General features: G+C 42.3%; 2 protein-coding genes across 2 annotated transcripts in view; one reads left to right on the top strand and one right to left on the bottom strand.

Moving 5' to 3' along the window:
• The first annotated feature begins 130 nt into the window (after nt 1–130).
• Nucleotides 131–14,016, top strand: LOC127567405 (tRNA methyltransferase 10 homolog A-like). The gene is made up of 8 exons (XM_052010283.1): nt 131–241; nt 2,238–2,520; nt 4,810–4,972; nt 5,858–5,929; nt 8,524–8,598; nt 9,346–9,495; nt 9,686–9,791; nt 10,092–14,016. Exons 2-8 carry the CDS (start codon nt 2,285–2,287, stop codon nt 10,358–10,360), a joined length of 1,071 nt encoding a protein of 356 aa, XP_051866243.1. The 5' UTR covers nt 131–241; nt 2,238–2,284; the 3' UTR covers nt 10,361–14,016.
• A 134-nt stretch (nt 14,017–14,150) lies between these two features.
• The window catches only part of LOC127567403 (protein TBATA-like), a 31,172-nt gene continuing 20,305 nt past the window's right edge, over nt 14,151–25,017 (bottom strand). Inside the window, exons 7-10 of the mRNA XM_052010281.1 lie at nt 24,658–24,739; nt 20,522–20,684; nt 19,943–19,986; nt 14,151–16,027 (exon numbers count right to left, since the gene is read on the bottom strand). Coding sequence (XP_051866241.1) covers nt 15,843–16,027; nt 19,943–19,986; nt 20,522–20,684; nt 24,658–24,739 — 474 coding nt within the window. The 3' untranslated portion in view covers nt 14,151–15,842. The remainder of the gene's footprint in view (nt 16,028–19,942; nt 19,987–20,521; nt 20,685–24,657; nt 24,740–25,017) is intronic.

Below are 25,017 nucleotides of genomic sequence, written 5' to 3'. Positions count from 1 at the left end.
GGCCCGGGTTACGGAGGCTCCGCCCCCGGTGGGCGCGGGTTACGGAGGCTCCTCCCTCGTGGGCCCGGGTTACGGAGGCTCCGCCCCTCAGTGGGCCCGGGTTACGGAGGCTCCGCCCCCAGTGGGCGCGGGGTGATGACGCGCTGAAGGTGCGCTGGGCCTGGTGGCGACAGGCGAAGCCGCGGACTCGGCTGCTGCGATCCCAGGCCGGTACCGGAGCGGCCCTCGCACACGGAGGCAGGTGGGCCGCGATCCCCGCCGCCCGGTTGGCCCGAGGCCGCCCCTCACCCGCCGCTCGGGGATTGGCTGAGGCGTTGCCATGGCAATGGGTGGTGGTTGGTGGGGGGGGGGGTGGGCGGCCTCTCGGCCCCTCTATTGACCCCTGTCCCCCTCTCATGGCACAGGAACAGGCCCTTCGGCCCACCGTGTCTGTGCTGATCACGATGCCAACCCAAACAATGTAGAACAGAGAACAGTACAGCACAGGGACAGGCCCTTCGGCCCATCGTGTCCATGCTGACCATGATGCAAGTACAGACTAATCCTGCACATGGTCCCTATCCCTCCATTCCCTGCCTGTTTGGGTGGCCATCTAAATGCTTCGTAAACATTGTTATTGTATCTACCTCCACCACCACCCCCGGCAGCCCGTTCCAGGCGCCCACCGCTCACTGAGCAAAGAAACTTCCCTCGCACATCTCAGGACACAGAACAGTACAGCTCAGGGACAGGCCCTTCGGCCCACGATCTTGTGCCGAAGTAATTAACCTAGTAATTAAATGCCTAACTAACCTAGTCCTTTCTGCCTACCCAATGTCCAATCCCTCCATTCTCTGCATGTGCCTGTCTAAGAGCCTCTTAAACACCTCTATTGTATTTGCCTCCACCCCCGGCAGCGCATTCCAGGAACCCACTGCTCTCTGTGTGTAAAAAAAACTTGCCCCACACATTTCCTTTTAACTAACCCCCTCTCACCTTAAACACATGCCCTCAGGTATTAGAAATTTTGACCCTGGGGAAAAAGATACTGGCTGCTCTTATGATCTTAGAAACTTCTATCAGTTCTCTCTTCAACCTCCGATACTCCAGAGAAAACAACCCTGGTTTGTCCAGCCTCTCCTTATAGCACCTGCCCTCTAATCCAGGCAGCATTCTGGTAAACCTTTTCTGCACCCTCTCCAAAGCCTTCACATCCTTCCTCTAATGGGGCAACCAGAATTGAATGCAATACTCCAGATGCAGCCCAACCAGAGTTTTATAAAGCTGTAGCGTAACTTCCTGACTCTTGAACTCAGTGCCTGGACTATTAAAGGCAAGCATGTCATATGTCTACTACCCTATCAACTTGTGCATCTCCTTTAAACTTTCCCCCTCTCACCTTAAGCCCATGTCCTTAGGTATTTGATATTTCCTCCCTCCCTCTCGCTGTACCCCAACTATGGTCAAGGGGTTGCTTCTGATTCACAGGGTTCACTCCAGGTACTGGGGCACAAACATCCAAGCTGGCCCTCCAGTGCAATACTAAGGGCATGCTGAACTGGCAGAGAAGCCAACATTGAGATGAAAATTTAAACCAAGCCCCTATTCACCCTTCAAGATGTGTGCAAAAGATCCCTCAGCACCCGTTTTGAAAATTCTACAGCCATTTTGCTTGATGTGCCATCAAATATAGATTCCTGTGTTAACGTAGGGGGAAAAATACCTATCATACTTCCTCTGTTACAACAATTACTACACTTCATAATTACTTTGCTTGTAAAGCAGTTTGGGATGACCAGATATCATGGAACGATCCAGCGTTCCAGTGCGTGAATCATAAAAAGTTAGCAGGCAGATCCAACAAGTAATTAAGAAGGGTGCATGTCCTCAGTTGCCTGAAAGTGGCAGCACAGGTGGATAGGCTGAGGCACCAAGTATAAGAGATGGAACATCATGTTGCAGTTGTACAAAACATTGGTAGAGCAGTGTTTTGTAGAACTGTTATTCTGTTATAAATATTATAAATGTACAAGTGTACAGAACATGTGTTCTGTTATAAATGTTATAAATGTACAAGTGTAATTGGGACAATATTTATAGTAATTATAATGTTTGTGTCTGCCCCATTTGCAGAGGGAATGTTTTCTCAAAAATTTATTCGTAAAGCTCTGGAATTTCTCAGTTAATGCCATGTCTTTGCTGTATATTTGAATTTCTTTATAATTTCAATCCTGAACTAATTTATTATTTTTACCCAGCTTTTAGTGTGATGAGGTAGCATACTGTTTCAAAAGTCCTGTCCACTATGGGATCTCAGGCACATGGAGAAGGGGCAGAACCTTCTGAAATCTTGATGGAAGATGCAGATTCAAAGGATAAAAATGTGGAACAGAATGGAATCAGTGACTGCAAATCCAGGGATGAGAAAAATCAGTCAAAGGAGAATGAATGGAATATTGGCAGAAAGGAACCCATATCAAAAAGACAGATGAAGAAGCTAATGAGGGAGAAGCGATGGCAGGACCAAAAAGAGCAACGCAAGTATGTGTTATTGAACAAGTATGTCTCCATTTTAATCTCCTCAGGACCCACACATTCTTATCATGACTAACTGTCAAAATCCTTCTATTCTCAAATGAAATGTTGTGACTTTTGTCAATACTTCACAAACTATAATCTGCATCCTTGATTTTTCTACCTTCTAATAACCCCAAGCACATTTATCTTTAGTTGTGATATAGAAACAAATGTACATTAATTGGTAAATTGGTTTTTTATTGTCACATGGACCGAGGTACAGTGAAAAACTTTGTTTTGCATGCCATCCATACAGGTCATTTCATCACATCAGTGCATTGAGGTAGCACAAGGGAAAACAGTAACAGAATGCAGAATAAAGTGTTACAGTTACAGAGAAAGTGCAGTGCAGGCAGACAATAAGGTGCAAGGTCATAATGAAGTAGATTATGAGGTCAAGAGTCCATTTTATCTTACTAGTGGACTGTTCAATAGTCTTATAACAGCAGGATAGAAGCTATCCTTGAGACTGGTGGTACGTGCTTCCAGGATCTTCTGCCAGATGGGAGGGGGGAGAAGAGAGAATGTCCGGGGTTGATGGGGTCTTTGATTATGTTGGCTGCTTTACCAAGGCAACCAGAAGACATAGAGTACACGCAGGGGAGGCTGGTTCCCGCGATGTGCTGAGCTGTGTCATTGTTGTGTTTAATTACTTTTAAGTAATTAGATCTTCAGGAAGTAAAGGTAAATATCCTGTTAAATAATAAGTTAAGATTTCTTTATTAGTCACATATACATCGAAACACACATGTTCTGGGGGCAGCCCGCAAGTGTCACCACGCTTCCGGCGCCAACATAGCATGCCCACAACTTCCTAGCCCATACAGGTCTTTGGAATGTGGGAGGAAACCAGAGCACCCGGAGGAAACCCACTCAGTCGCAGGGAGAACGTACAAACAGTGCCCGGAATTGAACCCAGGTCGCTGGCGCTGTAATAGCGTTACGCTAACCGCTACACTACCATGGCCTGCCCTAAAAAAAATGGAGCTATTCAAGTGCAAGGAGTAGTTGTAATTGTTAAGTCCATGAAAATACTTAGGTCAGGCAGCATCAGTGGAGAGAAGAACAAAGTTGATGTTTCCAGTGACCCACATCGAACTGGAAAAGTGAGAAAACGAGTTCCTAGGATGCAGAAGGGGGAGTGCTGGAGATGACAAAGGGAATGTCTGTGACAAGAGTGGAAACCGAGGCCTCCAGACAGCACAGTGCTTTTGGAGCAGTCCCGTTATAGATAGATGAGAGAAAATGAAAAAGTAAAGAACAGGCTAGAACTGTGAGAGACAGCACACAACGGATGCTGGAAATGTAAGTAGACAATGCAGGAAATGTCTCCCATTTGCTTCAGATTTCCAGCTACCATTGTGTTTCTAATGCTAACTGCCCTCGTGCTCTTCCTAGGCATTCCATATAGACCTGATGATCCATTTTAAGTGCAGCTACCCCTTATGATACCTCTTCTATAACAATGGTTAGCACATCCAGAAGCTCAATCATGCCTCAGCTAATTCACTGCCAAATCATGCACAGAAAACCAAAGTGAGGCAAGGGAAGATGGGATTAGGGGACGAGGAAAAGATAAGCGGCAACTTGTACATAATAACCTCCAACAAACAGAAGGACTGAGAGTCCACAATAGTACTAATTCATTTTCAGTGCAGAAAGATGATTTGGAAGAGATTAAGGCGTCACATATTAACTGTTCGTGTACTGTTGAAAGGATGGGCCCTATACAAGAATTGCAATTTCAGGCCAATCAATATACCTCATGTTGCCTTGGCAAAATATCAGTGCAGCAAACCTTCGGAAAGTGAATTGTAACTCCAACTTCCTAATTGATATTGGTATTGGTTTATTATTGTCACTTGTACAGTGAAAAACTTGTCTTGCATACCGATCATACAGGTCAATTCATTACAGAGTGCATTGAGGTAGTGTAGGGTAAAAACAATAACAGAATACAGAGAAAAGTGTCACAGCTACAGAGGAAGTGCAGTGCAGGTAGCAAGGTCATAACAAGATAGATTGTGAGGTCAAGAGTCCATCTCATTGTATAAGGGAACTGTTCAGTAGTCCTATAATAGTGGGGTAGAAGCTGTCCATTGACTGTGGTCCAGTTTATTCCATAATAACAACGGGAGCTTTTATATTGAAAAGCCACAAGTAAGCTAGCCTCTTTCCTTTCACTCACCAACGGTAGAATTGAATTTCTAAACTAATCACTCTTGACTAATCTTTTTCTTCCTCTGGAGTCAGGCAGAAACGTAAAGAGAAGAAACTTAAAAAGAGACTAGAACGTCAAACTCGGAACGAGGATGGGATCGAAGAGTCTGCTAGAAAGCGCTTGAAGAGAGATGTCACTCCAAGTAACATTCGTGTGGCACTGGACTGTAGCTTTGATAGTTTAATGGTGCTGAAGGTGAGGAAGAGTGAAAATGGCATAAATAGAATTCACTTCTCTCCCCAGCCTGGAGATCTTTCCATTTGTAACAAGTTTAAAAGCCAGCAACCAGCACTGATTCTGTTAACCATGCTAAAATCTGCAGGGTAGGCAGAGCTGTATGGGCTGGGCAACTTCCTCCACAGCAGCTTCCTCCACATCTGACAGGAGGCGATGGGATTGACTGCAGGGACCAGCAGTCTGTTGACACTTGTTAGGTGCTGCCGGTCCCCATCAATGCCCTGCACTCACCTTGTCAGCCAGGCATACCACCTGAGACTGCACTGCTCACCTCAACCCACTGAACACCACCCCCCACAGGAAGCTCCTGCGCAGAGTCATGGGTATTTCTCTGCTGCAGGAGTGCCGGCAGAGGTAGAGATTCTCACCTGGTTCCCAAAGCAGAACTGCACAACCTGAGCTGACATCTTTGTTTTAAAGTTTTTATGACTGTCCCTCTCACAAAAATCTTTGAAGCCTTGTAGAAAAGAATCTTCACAAATTAAAAACATTACTCTTTCTCTTTAATCCTTCTCTCCATTGAAAGTGATCATTTCTCACAGCTGTATTTACTGCATACTCTATGTCTGGGTTTAAAAACAAAGTAGAAGTCACCAGATGATTTACGTAAATGCACTGTACTGATATTCTGTGTGTCATCTATTCTGTTCTCCCGTCATTGAATGGTTTTGTGCAAGGTATCAATGAGGAATGCTGTTGAAACAAACAATAAGTGATGTGACTTTATAAGTGTAAAGTGCATGCCTTGTTCGTATTGTTTTGCTGTTGAACTTCAATATATTTTGCACCATTCATGAAGGTAAAGTGTGCGCACCGTGGTTAAAATTGTTTTATTTAATTTAGGATGTCAAAAAGCTGCATAATCAGATTCAGAGGTGCTATGCGGAAAATCGAAAAGCAACACATCCTGTAAAGGTAAGGGGTAATCAGTTTCAATTGCTTCTCTGGAGAATACCAAGCTGAATCTCATTCCTGCATCTAGTTGTTTCCAGTACCTAGTGGTCCTCACAGTTAATTTTATCATAACACAGGTGAGATTCTGAAAGCTCTTAGAAATATTCCAAATGGTTTATAGCCAATTAAACAATGTTTACTGTTGCAATGTAAATGACACGGAAGCCAATTTGGCTTGTCGAATGGACCCACAAACAGCAGTGTGAAGAAGACTTGATAATCTGCTCTAATGAGATTGATTTGAGGGGTAAACATTGTCCTGATACCAGAGAGAACCCCAATGGAATCCTCTACATTCTCTTGAAGACAGGCAGGGCCACAGTTTAATTTCTTAGCTGAATGACGCATCTCTAAGAGTGTTGCACTTCTTCAATGTTGTGCTGGAGCCTGAATGCCTGGGTATCTGGAGTGGGACTTGAACTGGCAATCTTTTGTGAAAGAGATGAAAGCTACCAACTGAGCCTAATTTGGTACATGTCTGTAAAGTTGAAGCTAAGAGACTAATGTGACTGTGCTAATCTTGCAACTTAACTATAAAGTTTCAGAAACTACTCTGCTGGGCTTTGAGTACAAAATCCAAGCTTGTTCTTCATCTGAGAGAGGGCTGCATTATCAGAAGTGCCATCCAACGTAATGTGAAATGAGCACATACTTATCAATTCTGGTGGATAACAGAAGTACCAGGCAGTATTTAATGAAAAATCAGTTGTGTTGTTCATTGTGGACTTTTGCTGTGTGCAAAGATAGCTACTAATTTTGATCAAAATAAGAAAGCAAAAGTACAAAGTAATTCATGAATGAGGAGAGCTTTATGGGCCAGATACCATAGTAAATGGTAAATTGGTTTATTATTGTCACATGTACCAAGGTACAGTGAAAAACATCATTTTGCATGCCATCCATACAGATCATTTCATCACATCTGTGCATTGAGGCAGTACAAGAGAAAAGCAATAACAGACTGCAGAACAATGTGTTACAGTTACAGAGAAACTGCAGTGCAGGCAGACTAAGGTGCAAGGCCATGACAAGGTAGATTGTGAGGTCAAGAGTCCATCTATCGTACTAGGAGACCGTTCAATAGTCTTTTAACACCAAGCAAAGTGAAGGACTTGATGGAGACACAAGAGACTGCAGATGCTGGAATCTGGAGTGACAGACAATCCTGCTGGAGGAACTCAGCGGGTCGAGCAGCATCTTTGGGGGGAAAGGAATTGTCGAGGTTTTGCATCAAAACCGGGTCCTGATGCAGGATTTCAACTGTAAATGTTGACAATTCCTCCCCCCCCCCCACCCCCACCCCACCACAGATGCTGCTTGACCTGCTGAGTTCCTCCTGTAGATTGTTTATTGCACCTGATGGAACTTTATGTTGATTTTGAAGATAGCAGACTGCAAAGATCTAGATCTCCCTGTATTTTTTGTTTTCCAGCATCTATTTCTGAGTAACCTCTGGCACCGAGCAACAATTGTCTGCTCAAACAAGTTGAGTAGCCAGTTCTTACAAACATCAAACCAGGAGTAAAAATCAGCATTTTTAACAATCAAATGTTCTTCAAAATGTGAAATAAAGATTGGAGCTTGCACAAGATTAAGGTAGAATCTGATATAAAAAACATTTTTTTAAAGTAATTACAGTACTTTAAAAATAAGGGATCGACAATGTGCACATAAAACATTTTTAGCTATTAAACAGTAATTGGGTAACAAAGCAGAATATCTCCTTTTTTACAGAGATAATGGTTAATAACCACCAAGTTTTAATCAGTTCACTGATTACTGAAGATTACTCTGGAGATGTTGGAAAAACAATGCTTCTGTGCAGCACCATGTAATCAGTGACAGTTACTTCTGAATCTTCTGACTTTACTATGTATCAATGTTAGAACATCGAATGGTACAGCACAGGAACAGGCCCTTCGTCCCATCATGTCTGTGCCAACCATTAACTAATCTCATCTGCCTGCACATGGTCCCTATCCCTCCATTCTGTGTCTGTTTATGTATCTGTCTAAATGCCTCTTAAGCGTTACTATCTTATCTGCTGCTTTCACTACTTCCTTGGCAGTGTGTTCCAGGCACCTAAGTGCTCCGTGTAAAAGAAAGACTTGCCTTGTAAATTCTTACAACCTTTTCCCCTCACGCCGTAACGCTTTTCCCTCTAGTATTAGACATTTCCTCCCTGGGATAAAGACTCTTATCTACCCTAACTATGCCTCCCATAATTTTATACACTCCTATCAGGTCTCCCCTCAGCTTCTGATGCTCCAAAAAAAAACAATCCACCTCTCCTTATAGCTACTACTCTCTAATCCAAGCAACATCCCAGTGAGTCTCTTCTGCACCCTCTCCAAAGCCTCCACATCCTTCCTGTAATGTGGCGACCAGAACTGCACGCATTTCTCCAACGTGACCTGACCAAAGTTTTATACAGCTGTTCTCCACAAGTCGTTGAGAGTTCCACGGTGTTGACAGTTTGAATGTAATTGCAACACAAACTCAGGATTTCTGGACCTTTCGAGCAGGTGTTAATTCTGATTTTCCTTTTCCCCTAGATGTATTTGACCAGCCATAGTGGACAGCTGAAGAAGAATATGGATGACAATGACAAAGGATGGGTCAACTGGAAGGTACAAAGAAAGTACTCGGGGAACAGTTTGATTGGTCAGAAGGCCATGAGTCATTGCTTCCATCGGACTGTGTTCTGACTGAGCATTTTACCGGAACTGGTCAAGCAGCCCTCATAGTAGCTAGAGATCCTCTAGCACACGATGACTTAGCTGCCGATTCCTCTTTAAACTGTAGGGTGTGGTCTTTACATTCTGCTTCACTCGGGCAGGTGTATTCAGACCAACAGACGACACTGCAGAGGTGCACGGTCTTGATCCTGAATGATGTTTTGGGGAGTGGTGCAGAAGAAGGAAAAACTACACTCGCTCTCCTACCTTGGCTCCTGGTCCAGTGACACCTGAATTTTGAAACCCCCATCTTTGTTTTCGAATCCCTTCATGGTCTTACCCCTGTCTATCTATGTAATCCCTTCCAACCTTGCAACTCTCGCAGATCTCTGCCCTGATGTATGTTTTGATTTTAACCACTTTGTTATTGTGTTTAGTGCCTTCAGTGATCAAGACCTTAAGCTCTGGAATTCTGTCCTCCCTCCAGTCTTGTCTCCTTTTAAGATACTGCTTCAAACCAACCTCTTTGATTAAACCTTCATCAATTATCCTAATATGACTGACATGGCTTGGTCAAATTTTGCTTGCTATCACTCCTGTGAAGTGCCTTAGGACATCTTACAATGCCAAAAAGTAGTATTATTGCTGGTGAATTAGTAACAGCAATGACCTTGCTTTGTTATAATTTAACATTTTCAGGGAATCAATGTTACCTCAAAGCATTTCAGTGAAGTAATAAAGAAGGAAGACTTGGTTTATCTCACCTCTGATTCCCCTAACATGCTTAATGAGCTGGATGCAAGCAAAGCTTATGTCATCGGTGGCTTGGTGGACCATAATCACCACAAGGTAACATGCAACCTTCGTACCCTCAGCGCCAGCATTCTTTGAGATTGGAGCTGTTTGCAGTTTTTTAAAGTGACACGATATAAATGTTGAAATTTATTCTCAGTGTTGCAATCCCACGAACAAAAAAATTAGATGCTATGAGCAAACAAGTTAATTGTTACTTATTGTGTTTTCATGGCTGCCATTTCAGGGTTTAACGTATGATAATGCACTGAAGTTAGGAATCGCACATGCCCAGCTTCCTCTTGGAAATTATGTGAAAATGAATAGCCGCAAGGTCTTAACAGTAAATCATGGTAAGTTCTATAATGATCAGTTTTCCTTCTGTGAAAATGGCACAGCAAACGTGCACTCTTTCAGACAAAGCGTATGTGCTACATATAGATGATCTGCAATAATATGTTTAAATTGCATGATTCCATGAGATAACAATGGGATATAAGTAATGGCTAACAGTAATAAAAGGCATTTACTATTTCCTGAGGGATTTTTGACCTCCTGCTACCAGTGTCAATAGCTTGAAAATTAGACACAAATGAAATAGTTGTCCGTCCTATGGTCTGATTGTGAAATGAGAACTATTTTCATCTCTGCAGTGTTTGAGATCATCCTGGCATATTTGGAGAAGCAAGATTGGGAGAAAGCCTTTTTCACAGTCCTGCCACAGCGCAAAGGAGCGGTTTCTGCAGGAGAGCTTGGTAGCACCAAACAATACAATGCTGGTGCTGACTCAGACACCTGTAATTCTACAGAAACTGAGGCAGCAGCATCAGAACCTTGTGCTCGAGAAGACAAAACGCCTATTGACTTAAATTGTGAAGAGAGAAGCATAGGAATTAATGAAGAACTACATGGTGAAGTGTAGCCCTTTCTCAATTTGGTTCAATACTTGACTATTGCTTCGAAGTTTTATTTATTTGTGATGCTTTGTATGGCTTAAAGGAAGCAAATGCAAGTCATTTGGCTTCATAATCTTATTATCTCATGTGACATCTAAATCACGGTGAGTACAGACAAAAATATTTTTGATAAATGAATTGGATTAATTTAAAGTATTTTAGTTAAGGTTCTGAGTTGTTTCTTTTTTAGCATCCCCACTGAAGCTTGTTATGTTAAAACTACACTGCCTTCCATCAGTGCCATTTTGCAGTTTGTTTTTTTGGATGCTTTGGATTATTCTAGTTCATTCTGACTGGATAATCTCAGCTATTCCTAATTACTTTACAAAGGCAGAACTATCAGAACCAGATTTATTATCACTGATTTAGGTTCCGTGAAATTTGTTGTTTTGCATCAGCAGTACAGTGCAAAGACATAAAATTACTATAAAATACAAAAATAAATAAATAGTGCAAACAAAAGGAATAACAAGGCAGTGTGCATGGGCCGTTCAGAAATCTGATGGCGGAGGGGAAGAAGCTGTTCCTGAATGGTTGAGTGTGGGTCTTCAGGCTCCTGTACCTTCTCCCCGATGGTAGTAATGAACAGAGAACATGTCCCGGATGGTAAGGGTCCTTAGTGATGGAACTAGTTTGAAACTACTGTCCATTTATTCGCACGGATTAAGTGCATCTTCTGTGAATATATAAACTACATTACATGTGATTCAAAGAAGATTTCAATCCATTTCCTTATTAGCAAGGAGACCACATTTACTTTAAATTGTAAATAGGTAGTATTTGATTTACAAAGGACCAAGCCGATAGTTGCCAAATAATAGTTATTCGGATTTCAGCATGCCTCACTGACATGCAATGGAATCAGCAACCAGCCAGTTTGTCAAAATAACTCAGCAATGTAATCTTCCATCTCCGGATCAATCATGAAACTTCCTGACTAAAAATATTGTAGAATTCCTTTCTACATGGTTTTGGAAGATGTTGAGAATAGAGTAAATATGGTTTGGATAATTAAGTCGTGTGTTTTTTGTGGTTTATGGGTAGGCTTCTCAACCCCTTGAGACTATCCCACTATCCAGTGAAAATCTGCTGGACTCAGTTTTCTTTCTGTATTTAACTGTATCTCCCTCCCAACCGTACACGTACAATGTCCCATTCTCCTGCCAAATCAGTTTAAATTCTTCCCAACAGCACTAGCAAACCTCCCCACAACGATGTTGGACCCCTTCCAGTTCAGGTGAAACCTGCCCAGCTTGTACAGGTCACACCCCTCCCAGTAACAGTCCTTGTGATCCTGAAATCCAAAGCCCTCCCTCCTATCCCATCCAATCTATCCTCCTAATCCTCTACTCAGTCCCATGTGGGACTGTAATCCTTGGAGATATAACCTTGGAGGTCCAAATCTTTAATTTCCCTAAATTCACATTGTAGGACCTCATCTCTCTTACCCATGTCATGAATACCAATATGAACCACAACCTCAGGCTGTTTACCTCCCCATCTTGCACAGTACTTTTAGAAACAGCCCATTCTGGCCTCTTGATCGTCCCCAGTTTTTAATCACTGCAGTGTTGGCAGTTATACCTCCAGTTGTCAAAGTGCTGAGCTTAGCAATTCGCTCTTTGAATGTGTACAACTTTATTTTATTTTCCTCTTTTTAAGATGCTCTTTTGATGAAACTTTTGCCACACGTCTGAAGATCCCTTTGTGTAGCACGGTGTTAAATTTCCTTTGAAAACCATGATCCAAAGTACCTTGAGCTCTATGAAAGGTGCCGTGTAAGTACATGGTGGAACTGCAATAAAGGTTTCTCGAGATTACTTAATCTATTATTCTGTTTATCAGAAAGGCTGATGTGTGAGCTGGTAATCGGCAAAGTGTTTCTGGAACTCTTTGTCAGTATTGGTCGTATTATAAACCACAGTAAGAGACTGCTGGATCCATTGTGCCTCAGCTAACACTTTGAAAAAGCAGTCTAATTATTGGTACAGGTGACCCCGAGTTACGGCCATTCAGGTTACCGAATTCACAAATCAATACCCAAAAATTTAAAATACAGAATCAAATTCACTCTCATGGAATTTGTGGGGGGAAAAAAGTAAATATATCAACATCTTTTCAACCCTCATTTCTTGATGTTTGCGCAGCCAAGGTGGCTTTACATCACAGAATCACAATGTGGGCCACTTTCTAGGAACGCAACCTCCTCTCCCCGTAATCTGTGGGTTGCCTGTACTCTCCCTCTCTAGCTCCAGAACATCATTGTTTGTCTTTTTCAGCTATATATAGAAAAAAAATGAGACCCCTTTTACAAAAGATGCAATTAAATCTGCTCTCACCTACCTCTCAACCAGTGATTTTCAGCCAATTACAACTCAGAGTTTTAAAGATAACAAAAAAAACCTCCTTTTAAGGGTGATACATTTTTAAAAATATATTGTAGTATTCATGACAATTGCACCATCGAACTATGACAGCATTCCCTCAACTTTCACCACCATAACTCCAGGCCTGAAATTCTGCCAAAGTTTTCACTGGGAGGACCCTCCAATAAGCTTCCTAGTAGAGTTATTAATTACCAGTAACTAACACGACTGTTACTAATATTGCGACTTTAACATTACTTAAATCTAGATCAAAACACAAGACAGTGCTGTGAATGCTGAAATATTCTATTTGAGTACAGCACCAATATCTTAGTAAAATTACCTTTGTAAGTGCATTGTGTTTAATTATTATCAGCATATCTTCTTGGAGCCAATTGCAGTGGTTAAAAAAAACTCAAAGAAAATATAAATATTTCCATGACATGTTGTAAAATGGATTAGAACTGACATTAGGATGTTCTGCACTGCAAGAGAGACAGCTTTGAAGTCATTAAGTGTGGACTAACTTGCACTGTGTTTCTCTGCTGCCGTACAGCATGTGCTGGTTTGTACAAGTCCTTTTGCAGTGAGCATCTACAATTGGACAATACTTAACAGAAAACCAAGACACTCTGAACTGTCCATTGTGCCCCAGACATCCAGTCAGAGACAGCAGAAGGTCTGAAAGGGCTTTCTAAATCAGACTGTAACAGACGGTGTATGGTTTTAGAAGAACTGACAAAAATGAAGTAAGACTTTAAATTTGTATATTATTGTAATAGATTTAGTCCACAAAAGATAATTCCAGAAACTGAATGACTATTGGTACCTTAGTGGGGTACAAAATCATATATATATGAAATAGACTGTATTTCAGAATCCATTGTTTGCACAACTGTACAGTCTTTACCTGAATGTTACAGTAACTATGGTTGACAACCTTGACTGGGTATTTCTGTGAAAGCATCACCATTTCAAATCACCTCAACATTACACTATTGTAATTGGCCTATTTTCAAGGACCACTTCTCAGACTAAACTGAAAGCAGACCATTTGTATGAATACTGGCTAATCTGGTCAAAGAGCCATTTTCCTTTACAAATGCTCAATATTAACAGATTAATAAAATGATCATGTAACATGAGAAAAATCATTTTACTTCTAATTTTGCATGTCATTGTAAATTAATCTCGGCTCACTGGCAGTTCCAGGAAAATCCTGCTTGTTTTCATTAAGAGACTTCCAGTGGAATCAGAAGGTGTGTACATCAGGAGCCATTTATGATGACAATAATAATCAAGTCTCACTATTAAGGTTCTCCATTAATTTCAAAGGAATGTATTAAAGGAAAATGTCTGTAACCACCTGCATTAATTTAGTCATAGCCTACTCAAAGGCTGTTAAACTAATCTTCAAATAAGCAACAAGGCTTGGCTTATTTTTATTTAACAGGAAGATTTTGATATATCGAATTCACCTCACTATGGGAAGATGTATCATTAAGTTTAATAAACCTTGTAAATGGTGAACTGGTACAGAGAAGGGTGCGGCAGCCAGTGCTGCTCCCTCACAGCTCCAGCGACCTAGGTTCGATCCTGACCTCCAGTGCTGCCTTTGTGGAGTTTGCACGTTCTCACTGTGAACACTCGCTCCCCCCATTCCACCCTCATCCCAAAGACATGCTGATGGGTTAACTAATCGGCAACAGCAAATTGCCCCGAGTGTAAGTGGGTGATCTGAGAATCAGAGGGAGCTGATGAGCAAGTGAGAGAGAACAGGTTACAGGGAAATAAATGGAGGAGTGGGATTGTTGGGAATGCTCTGAGAACCGGCATAGACTTGGTGGGCCAGATGGTGTCCCTTTCTGTTGTAAGAAAATATGAAAACAATGATTTAGGATCGTCTTAAAATCTCAAGTGCTTCACTGATCTCATACAGGGACGGGAGTCTGCCATCCCTATTTGGTCTGATTCTGTGTAACTGCAGTGGATTCTTACTACCCTCCACGTGCCAGGGACAGGCAATAAATGCTGATTCACCAGTGCCATTCTCATAACCAGGTTTCCAAAGAGGATTATTCTGGAGGATGACAAATGCTTGGAATTCCTGTCAAATTGTTCATTATATTCATGTGTTCAAATACATAGGAACACAAAGTAAGGTTAAGAATAAAAGAGAAATTAGAACTTTGAGGAATGTAGAAAGTCCACTGAAGTTGCTGTAATAGTTGGTTTCACGTGGGTTAAGGAGTATTTCTTGTCAAGGTTGGGTTAAGGAACACCAGATGTATCCAAGGATGTACCGAGTTGCATCCAATTGAAATTTTAGTCATTTTGGTTGGTTAAGATGTATTAAAAAGGATAGGGTTGTTGGGCTTCGAGCAGCAGTACAGAAAATTAGTGATTAAATCAATGATAATCCTGAGGCCTAAATTAATGATCTGGAATATCTTGGGGGAGTTGGGGTTTTTAAATTCAGTGAACATTTGAGTTGCAAGCTAATATCAGTTGTGCTGATTATGAAAATAATCTGATTGTCATAACAAGAAACATCTTGACTTTAGGGAAGGAAACTTGTTGTCTGTGTAGGTCTGGTCTGTACACGAGTCCCAACCCAATGAAGTGCCCAAGTCAGACACTTGGTTAATGGGTAATTAAGGATAGGTAATAAATGCTGCCAGCAATATCTTGAAATAACATGCAGGGAAAGATAAATGCTGTCAACAATACCTTGAAATAATGTATTAAAAGGACTTTTAAGATAAAGTGCTTGTGTTGTTAGATTAGTTGTGCGGTGAGCAAGACATGCCATCTTTAATGGCACAGTCACACTACAAGTACACAAGATAGTAACCACATTGCTATTTTATAAAATCAGAATCTTGACGCTAAAGTTCCTTAAAATTCCTGCATTTCCTTTGCATGGCAGAACGTGCTTGGACCAATCTGTAATTTAGATCAAGGAAGTTGGACGACATAATCTACACATCGATACTTCCATTATCTCCAAAACAAAATTTACTGATAACAACTCTGCGAGCTCATTGGTTGCAAACTCCTGAAGGGGTGTGCTATTTTCTTTTTAAGTTTTATTAAAATCAGTCTTACTATGACACAACTTCCCTTCCATTATAGGTGAGGAAGGCACATTGAGAATTTTCCTCACATTTCCGAGTGCTTTTGGCTTTTTTGCAGTTTTGGTCTGTGCATTGCGTAGGCAAGGACAAGGCGACTTTGTGGTTTCCAGTGCTTTGAAGTCTTTTTTATCTGAAATATTACGTATAATAAATGTGATAAGGTGCATGATTAAAATCATAGAAAATTCTTAGCACAGAAATGAGGCCATTCGAACCACCAAATCCTTGCTGGTTGAAAGGATTACCCAGCCGAATCCCACCTCCCTGCACTGAGTTTGAGGACATGGCTCATTAAATACACATCCATGTTTAAATAGGATGAAGGTTTCTGACACCCTTTCAGGCAATAAGAGGTGATTTTGTCCCCTCTAATCCTTCCAATTACTTTAAAACTTTGCATCCTATTCTTTCAATCCCTCTGGTGGGAAAAGTAGTCTTTCCTATTCATTTTGTTTTAACCCCTCAATTTTATATACCCATCTCCTCTCAGCCTTTTTCATTCCAACCAATGATCTTTATAGTCATAGCATAACCACCCCCCCCCCCCACATATACCCCACTCCTATTTTCTGCGCTTCAGCTAATAGAAGGAAAGCATTTTGTATTCCCTTTTAACTACATTACCTTTAGGGATCTATAGACATGTGCTCCAAGGTCTCTCTGTTCCTCCTCCCATTTATTGAGCTTTCCATTGGCTTGAATTGCATTTGCTAGTTTTCCACCAAACTGATTGAACCATCTTCCTGCAGTTTAAAGCTTCACACCACAATGGGCAAATTTTGTATCATCAAATGCAATTTCCCTTTTTTGGTCCCCTACATAAAGTCTAAATCATCAACACGTAAAAGGTATCAGAATTTATTATCACCAACGTGAAATTTGTTTGTTTTGAAAGCTGGTAACTAGCGGACAAGCCACCAAGTTCCTTTGAACCCTATTGGTAACAATCTTCCAGCTACAGGAAAGACACATCTATCATGGCATCCTGCTCCCTGCCACGGAGCCTGTTTGCCACTCTTCTTCTGTGATCAAATTTCTTAAGTCATCTAAAATTTCCAATCACATGGCTGCATCACCAAGATGCCATTACACAAGATGGTGAGGCTACACCTGGAGTATTGTGTACAGTTTTGGTCACCCTGTTATTAGGAAAGATGGTATTAAACTAGAAAGAGTGCAGAAGAGATTTGCCTGGACTTGGGGGCCTGAGTTACAAGGAGAGGTTGGGTAGTCTAGAACTTTATTCCCTTGAACGTAGGAGATTGAGGGGTGGCCTGATGGAGGTATACAAGATCATGAGGGGCATAGACAGGGTGAAAGCACACAGTCTTTTTCCCCAGGGAGGGGGAGCTAAAAACAAGAGGGCATAGGTTTAAGATCAGAGGCAAGAGATTTAAAAGGGACATCAGGGGCAGCAGCTTCATGCAAAGGGTGATGCGTATTTGGAACGAGCTGCCAGAAATAGTGGTTGAGGCAGGCACATTAGCAACATTTAAAAGCCACCTAGATAAGTCCATGGATAAGAGAGGTTTAGAGGGCTCGGGGCCAAACACGGACAGATGGGACTAGCTCGCTGGGCAACACAGTCGGCATGAACGAGTTGGGCCGAAGGGCCTGCTTCCGTGCTGTATGACTCTATGACATATATATATATTTATTTTATGGCAAGATCCAAAGTGCTCTGGCCTGGTTAGTCCATACAAAACTCATTAATTTCCTTCATTTATTTTTTGTTTTGTTTTAGAAAAGAAAATCTTATTGGTGTTACTGCGATCCTTAACCATTAGGACAGATTATAGAACATTGCAGCACAGTACAGGCCCTTCTGCCCACAACGTTGTGCCAACATTTTATCCTGCTCTAAGATCTATCTAACCCTTCCCTCCCACATAGCCCCCCATTTCTCTATCATTCATGTGTCTATCTAAGAGTCTCTTAAATGTCCCTAATGTATCTGCCCCCACAACCTCTACCGGCAGTGCATTCCATGCACCCACCACTCTGTGTAAAAAAAACTCACCCCTGACATCCCCCTTATATCTTCCTCCAGTCACCTTAAAATTATGTCCCCTCATATTAGCCATTGTCGCCCTGGGAAAAAGTCTCTGACTGTCCACTCGATCTATGCCTCTTATCATCTTGTACACCTCTATCAAGTCACCTCTCATCCTCCTTCTCTCCAAAGAGAAAAGCCCGAGCTCACTCAACCTATTGGTATTGGTTTATTATTGTACTGAGGTACAGTGAAAAACCTGTCCTGCACACCGATCACACAGGTCAATCCACCACACAGCTGAGCAACATCAGCCTCCTTTCTTAGAAGAAATGAGGGGATGTCTTGATAGACATCTTTAAAACAGAGGTTCAAAAGCATGGACAAAGCATTGACACGAGAGATGGTAGATGTTGGGATCTGGAGAAAAAAATCAAACTGCTGGAGGAACTCAGCAGGTCAAGCAGCACCCATGGAGGGGAACGGACAGTCCACATTTCACCTGGACTGTTTCCTCCAGCAGTTTGTTTTTTGCTGCGAAAATGTTTCTGGTTGTGATGGAGACTCCTGAAGTTACAGGCCTCAAACGTAATAATGGTCACTATTTTAGTGAAGAGGTAGAAGTCTTGGGGTTCTAAAAGGCAAAATATACTTAGGGGAGTCTGACAGGTAAACGATGGAGAAAGGAATAGAAATGTACGCTGAATTGGTGAGATAAGGAGAGGCTGGACAAGGGTTGTGGTCAACCTAAACATCATGCTGAACTTGTTGGACTCCATCGCCTATTCTACGCGTTTCAAGTTAATCAGTGAATGACACTGTCCCTTTAAGCAGCAGCTCACGGGTTGTTCTGGTTCACTTTAAATCACTCTGCCTTTTAGAGAGGGAGAACCACATGCTTGTCAGTACAGAGACAGCGGTTCCACCAGGAATCAGGTGACATTTCAGGTTTATGACGTTGAAGGTGATAAAGGTGTCACCATCTCATCCAACAGGAGAGTTTCGTCACCATGACAGGAAACGTAGTCAACTTTCTCCTTTCTAACTCAACAGCCTACAAACCAGCAATCTGTCAAAAGTCATATTTGTTATTAAATTATTAAAAATTATTATTTCAAAATGTTAGACCTGAAGATACCATTCAGACCTGAATGGTCATTCAGACCTGAATGTTAGACCTGAAGATACCATTCAGACCTGAATGTTAGACCTGAAGATACCATTCAGACCTGAATGTTAGACCTGAAGATACCATTCAGACCTGAATGGTCATTCAGACCTGAATGTTAGACCTGAAGATACCATTCAGACCTGAATGTTAGACCTGAAGATACCATTCAGACCTGAATGGTCATTCAGACCTGAATGTTAGACCTGAAGATACCATTCAGACCTGAATGTTAGACCTGAAGATACCATTCAGACCTGAATGTTAGACCTGAAGATACCATTCAGACCTGAATGGTCATTCAGACCTGAATGTTAGACCTGAAGATACCATTCAGACCTGAATGTTAGACCTGAAGATACCATTCAGACCTGAATGTTAGACCTGAAGATACCATTCAGACCTGAATGGTCATTCAGACCTGAATGTTAGACCTGAAGATACCATTCAGACCTGAATGTTAGACCTGAAGATACCATTCAGACCTGAATGTTAGACCTGAAGATACCATTCAGACCTGAATGGTCATTCAGACCTGAATGTTAGACCTGAAGATACCATTCAGACCTGAATGTTAGACCTGAAGATACCATTCAGACCTGAATGGTCATTCAGACCCGAATGTTAGACCTGAAGATACCATTCAACCATTGTGACTGTGTCAGCACTTGGAAAGAGTTTCCAATTTAGCCCCGTTTCCTTTCACCCAGCTCCACTGCCCTGCATGTTCTCTGCTCACCTTAAATGCAATCCCTTCAACCCCTTGTGCAATCTTTTCTTCCATGATTTACTGTGCATTATAAACAATCCAGCTTAAACCCCCATTTAGATCTCTACAACAGGAAGAAACCATCATTGGACACCTTGCTTCAGAACTTGCATACCTGGCTCTTTCTCCAAGATTGCCTCCAACTTTTGCTGTTGAGACCTATAAAGGTAGAAAATCAATTTAGTTCTAAGCTTTCATAAAAGAGAGCAATTTGTATTTGTGAATCTTATGATGTCAAGATGTCACATAGTTCTTTATACCCAATAAAGGACTTTTGCTTTAACTGTGGATACTGTCATAATGCAGAAAACAAGAAACCAGTTGGTGTACAGCAAACTACTACAGACGGTGATGACCAATATGCTTCGGCAATTTTAATGTTGATTGAGGTATAAGCAAAGGTCACGATTTCCAGCATTTTCTGTTTTTATGTTTGACTATCAGAAGAATTGCAAAGGTGGAAGTGAAACATAGGGTCAGAGTCATACAGCACGGAAACAGGCTCTTCGGCCCGCCTTGTCCATGCAGACCTTTGTGCCCACCTACACCAATCCCAATGGCCTGCATTAGGACCATATCCTTCTATGCCTTGCCTACTTGTCCATCTAAATGCTTCTTAAAAATATGGAAAAATGTTGTGGTAATGAGCAAGTATGGATCATATAACACGTTGGAATTAAAGGTTGATACTGACCGCGCACGACGTCTCTCACAGGCAGTTGGTGCTCGGAATATTGCTTCTGGGTCTTCAACTGTCTGGCGCGAAGCTGAACCTTCCTTGGACATGGTGCAGACTGGGCTGGCGAGCCTCATATTAGATACTGCCATTCGAATCATATCCAACACTACCTCTTTGTCTAAAGCAAGGTGAAATATAATTGGCAGAAAAGGTGTAATTTGATCAACTTTAACAGGCAGTCCTCGATGCTCTCAGGAAGGATGTTGGAAATAGCAGCTACATTGCTTAACCCAGGTAAGGAAGATTACAGCAATGTTTATATTTACAGTGGTTTTAACATAATAAGGCATCCCTGTTGCTTCATAGAGGTGTCACTGAATAAAAAGTTTATACAAGGCAAAGGACGTGGAATTAGGGAAAATTGGGCAAAGATACGACCAAGTTTCTTCCAAGGTTAGAGAGAAGAGAAGCAGTTTGTAATTCTATGTTATTAAGGTCTAAATGGATGTTTACACGATTGCCAGTGGCAGGGCGAAGGACTCCTTTGTCTTGAGTGGTGCCAAGCTACTCACATCTTTCAAGAAAGAAAGACCTTGCACTTCAGGGCATCCAGTACTTTGAGTCAATGAGGTGACTTTAAATGTTCAGTCACTTTGTGCACGGAGGGAAACACAGTATCCAGTCTGTATACAGGAAGCTTCCGCAAATAAACAACATGATAATGAACAGATAACGTGTTTTCGGGTATTGGTTGAGGGATAGATAATGCCCAGAAACTGCCTTTTAATTAGTGCCATGGAGTCTTTTTACATCCACAGGGGCAGCAGATGAAGCCACAGTGTAATAACACAACCAAAATAACACAACAAGGTCCCACATAATATGTTAATCAAGAAAGTTCGGATGCATGGGGTCAGTGGAGAATTGGTTGTGTGGATCCAGAACTGGCTTGCCCACAGAAGACAGAGAGAGGGTGGTGGTTGAAGGGACTTAGTCGGGCTGGAGGCCTCTGAGTAGTGGTGTTCCGCTGGGATCTGTACTGGGACCTCTGCTGTTTGTGATGTACATAAATGATCTGGACGAGTATGTTGATGGATGGGTTGGTAAGTTTGCAGACGATACCAAGATTGGTGGAGTTGTGAATAGTGTAGATGACTGGCGGCAGATACAGCGTGATATAGATCAGTTGCAGATGTGGGCAGAGAAATGGCAGATGGAGTTTAATCTGGATAAATGTGAGGTGTTACACCTTGGTCGGACTAATGTCAAGATGCAGTACACTCTAAAGGGCAAGACCCTTAACAGTGTTGAAGAGTAGAGAGACCTTGGGGTGCAAGTCCATGGCTCATTGAAAGTGGCTACACAGGTAGACAGGGTGGTTAAGGCGGCTTATGGAATGCTTGCATTTATTAATCGAGGTATTGAGTACAGGAGTCAAGAAGTTATGATACATCTCTATAGAACTTTGGTTAGGCTGCATTTAGAGTATTGCATACAATTCTGGTCACCTCACTATAGGAAGGATGTCGAGGCTTTAGACAGGGTGCAGAGGAGGTTTAATAACCAAAGGAAATTTACTAGGTGCTATCAGGAGAGGCTGGAGAAACTTGGGCTCTTTTCTCTGGAGTGGCGGGGGCTGAGGGGTGATCTGCTGGAAGTGTATAAAATTATGAGGGGCATAGATAGGCTGGACAAGCAATATCTTTTTCCCATTATTGAGTGATCCAATACCAGGGGGCATGCAGTTAAGGTGAGGGGATAGGTTCAGAAGAGACTTGATGGGCAAGTTTTTTTTACTGAGAGAGTGGTGGATGCCTGGAATGCGTTGCCTGATAGGGTGGTGGGGGCAAATTCATTGGGGGCTTTTAAGAGGGGCTTGGATGGGCGCATGAATGAGAGGAAAATGGAGGGATATGGCCATTCTGTAGGTAGGAGGGAATAGCTACGTCAGCACAACATTGTGGGCCAAAGGGCCTGTTCTGTGCTGTACTGTTCTATGTTAAAAAGTCACACTTCCGACAGTGCAGCACTCCCTCGGTACAGCACTGGAGTATTCGTTGGAGTGGGACTTAAACCCACAACCTGACAGAAGAGAGAGCGCACCACCCATTGAACCACAGAACACCACAGGAGAGTGTAGAGGTGACTTTAAATTCCAAGATTGTCTTGTTTGTAAATTAACTGCCCCATTTGCTTCCATGGCACAAATTTGCAGGGCATTATCCACCCCTCAACCTAATGATCACAGCATGGCATTTATAACAAATGTGTTGCATTTAGGAAATATCTTAATTTAGATCTATAAATTATGATCATTAGAATTTCACCAGCAGACACATCTCCCCCCTCCCACCTCCCCTTTTAGCATTCCAAAGGGACTGTGCCCTCTGCAACTCCCTGACCCACTCTCCCATCTCCTGCAATCACTCCTCACTGCACTTCCCCATGCAGCTGCAGGAGGAGCAACACTTGCCCTTTTATCTCTTCCCTCCCCACTCTCAGGGGACCCAAGCAGTCCTTCCAGCTGAAGAACCACTCACTTGCACTCCTTCCATTTTAGTGCATTGGTCACGATGCAGTCTCTTCTACAGTGGAGAACACCAACACAGATTGGGCAACGGCTTTGCAGAACACCTCCATTCAGTTCACAAGGGTGACCTGAGGCTTCCAGTCTCCTGTCTATTTAATTCACCATCCCATTCCCACTCTCACCTCTCCGTTTTCCACCCCAACAACGCCCAACTGAACCTTGAGGAACAGCTTTTCATCTTCTGCTTGGGCAGCCCTCAGGATTTGATATCGAATTTAGCAACTTCAGGTGACCAGGTTTTTTGCCTCCAGAGATATGGCTGTACCTCTGGGTTTAAATTTATTTCTCTTTTTCATTTCTGACTCCAGGTGTCAGTTTTTAAAGTGACTGGGCTGAGAAGTGGCAGACGGAGTTCAATCCGGAAAAGTGTGAAGTGATACACTTTGGAAGATCGAACTTGAAGGTGGAGTACAAGGTTAATGGCAGGATTCTGAGTAGTGTGGAGGAACAGAGGGATCTTGGCATCCAAGTCCATAGATCCCTCAAAGTTGCCATGCAAGTTGATAGGGTGGTTAAGAAGGCGTCTAGTGTGCTGGCCTTCTTTAGTCAGATTAAGTTCAAGAGCTGTGAGGTAATTTTGTAGCTCTATAAAACTCTGGTTTGACCACACTTAGAGAATTGTGTTCAGTTCTGGTCACCTCATTATAGGAAGGTTGTGAAAGTCTTAGGGGGTACAGGGGAGATTTACCAGGATGCTGCCTGGATTGGAAAACATGTCTTATGAGGAAAGGTCGAGCAAGCTAGGGCTTTTTCTTTGGAGCAATGGAGGATAAGAAACGACTTGATAGAGGTGTACAAGGTTATGAGTGGCAAAGATTAAGTAGACAGCCAGCACCTTTTCCCCAGGACGGCAATGGCCAAAACCAGAGGAAATCCATTTAAGGTCAGAGAAAGAAAGTTTAGGGGAGATGTCAGAGGTAGGTTTTATACACAGAGAGTGGTGGGTGCCTGATACGCACTGCCGGGGGGTGGTGATACAATAGAGGCTGATACAATAGGGACATTTAAAGGTCTCTTAGATAGGCTCATGGGTGGAAGAAAAACGGAGGGTTATGGGCTGTGCTGGAGGGAAGGGTTAGACTGATCATGGAGGAGGTGTTCATATAGTTCAGCACAACATCGTGGGTGGAAGGGCCCGTACTGTGCTCTACTGTTCAATGTTCCCTTAACAACTGTGGTCTGGATCCTACCACATGTATTCCCCCCAGTCCTTCCACATGGAGCCTCTCTGCAATTTAACACACTTGTTTTCCCACTTTTCCAGTTCTGATGAAGGGTCTTGACCCAAATCATCAAAACTCTCTCCCCATTACCTCCAGCTTTTGCTGGCTTTGTTTATCTTGAGGAATTGGTTTAGTATATTGTATGTGGGAGCTACCTGGTGTCAAGGGTAGAAAGATATGAATTTGTACAATACCTTTCATGAAGGCATCCCAAAGTACTTCACAGCAAATAAAGTATTTCAGGAGTGAAGTTTGTTGTACTTTATGAAGCAAGTTTCAACAGAAAGGCAATGTCTTAAGAAGGTCACTCTCTAATATTCCTGGGTTATATCACAAACCTTTTGGACTTGTCACAAGTAACCATTGCTGGACCGCTTGAAGTGAATCAGTCTGCAGGATCTGAGACAGCAGCTCCAGAACCTGTGAAGAGCGGCACATTACACAGAACTATTGCTTCACCAATTCCAATACACCTTCCCACTGCCAACATGATGACAGTTTGTTGTGGTGGGTCACAAAGGGCTGGAAATGGAGCATCCAAATGAAACTTATCAAAGCCCGTTGCCTCAGTGATACAAGACGGCCGTAATGCTTTACAACCTCTGCATTTCATCTCGTTTCTGCTGTCTGTCACAGTGAATTGGTCATTTTAAAATGGGTGTGATGATTCGTTTAGAGTCAGAGTAATACAGCAGGGA

This window comes from Pristis pectinata, chromosome 2, assembly GCF_009764475.1.
Source record: "Pristis pectinata isolate sPriPec2 chromosome 2, sPriPec2.1.pri, whole genome shotgun sequence".
Taxonomy (NCBI): Eukaryota; Metazoa; Chordata; class Chondrichthyes; order Rhinopristiformes; family Pristidae; genus Pristis; species Pristis pectinata.
The sequence above is the reverse complement of the archived record's forward strand: the minus strand, read 5'-3'. Positions and strand labels throughout refer to the sequence as shown.

What these genes read in the sequence shown, in the direction of transcription:
- LOC127567405 (XM_052010283.1), top strand. Translation starts at nt 2,285, where the DNA reads ATGGGATCTCAGGCACATGGAGAAGGGGCAGAACCTTCTGAAATCTTG. An exon ending in AAGGATGGGTCAACTGGAAG is followed by an intron (nt 8,599 to 9,345) that starts GTACAAAGAAAG and finishes TAACATTTTCAG; the next exon opens with GGAATCAATGTTACCTCAAA. An exon ending in TGGACCATAATCACCACAAG is followed by an intron (nt 9,496 to 9,685) that starts GTAACATGCAAC and finishes CTGCCATTTCAG; the next exon opens with GGTTTAACGTATGATAATGC.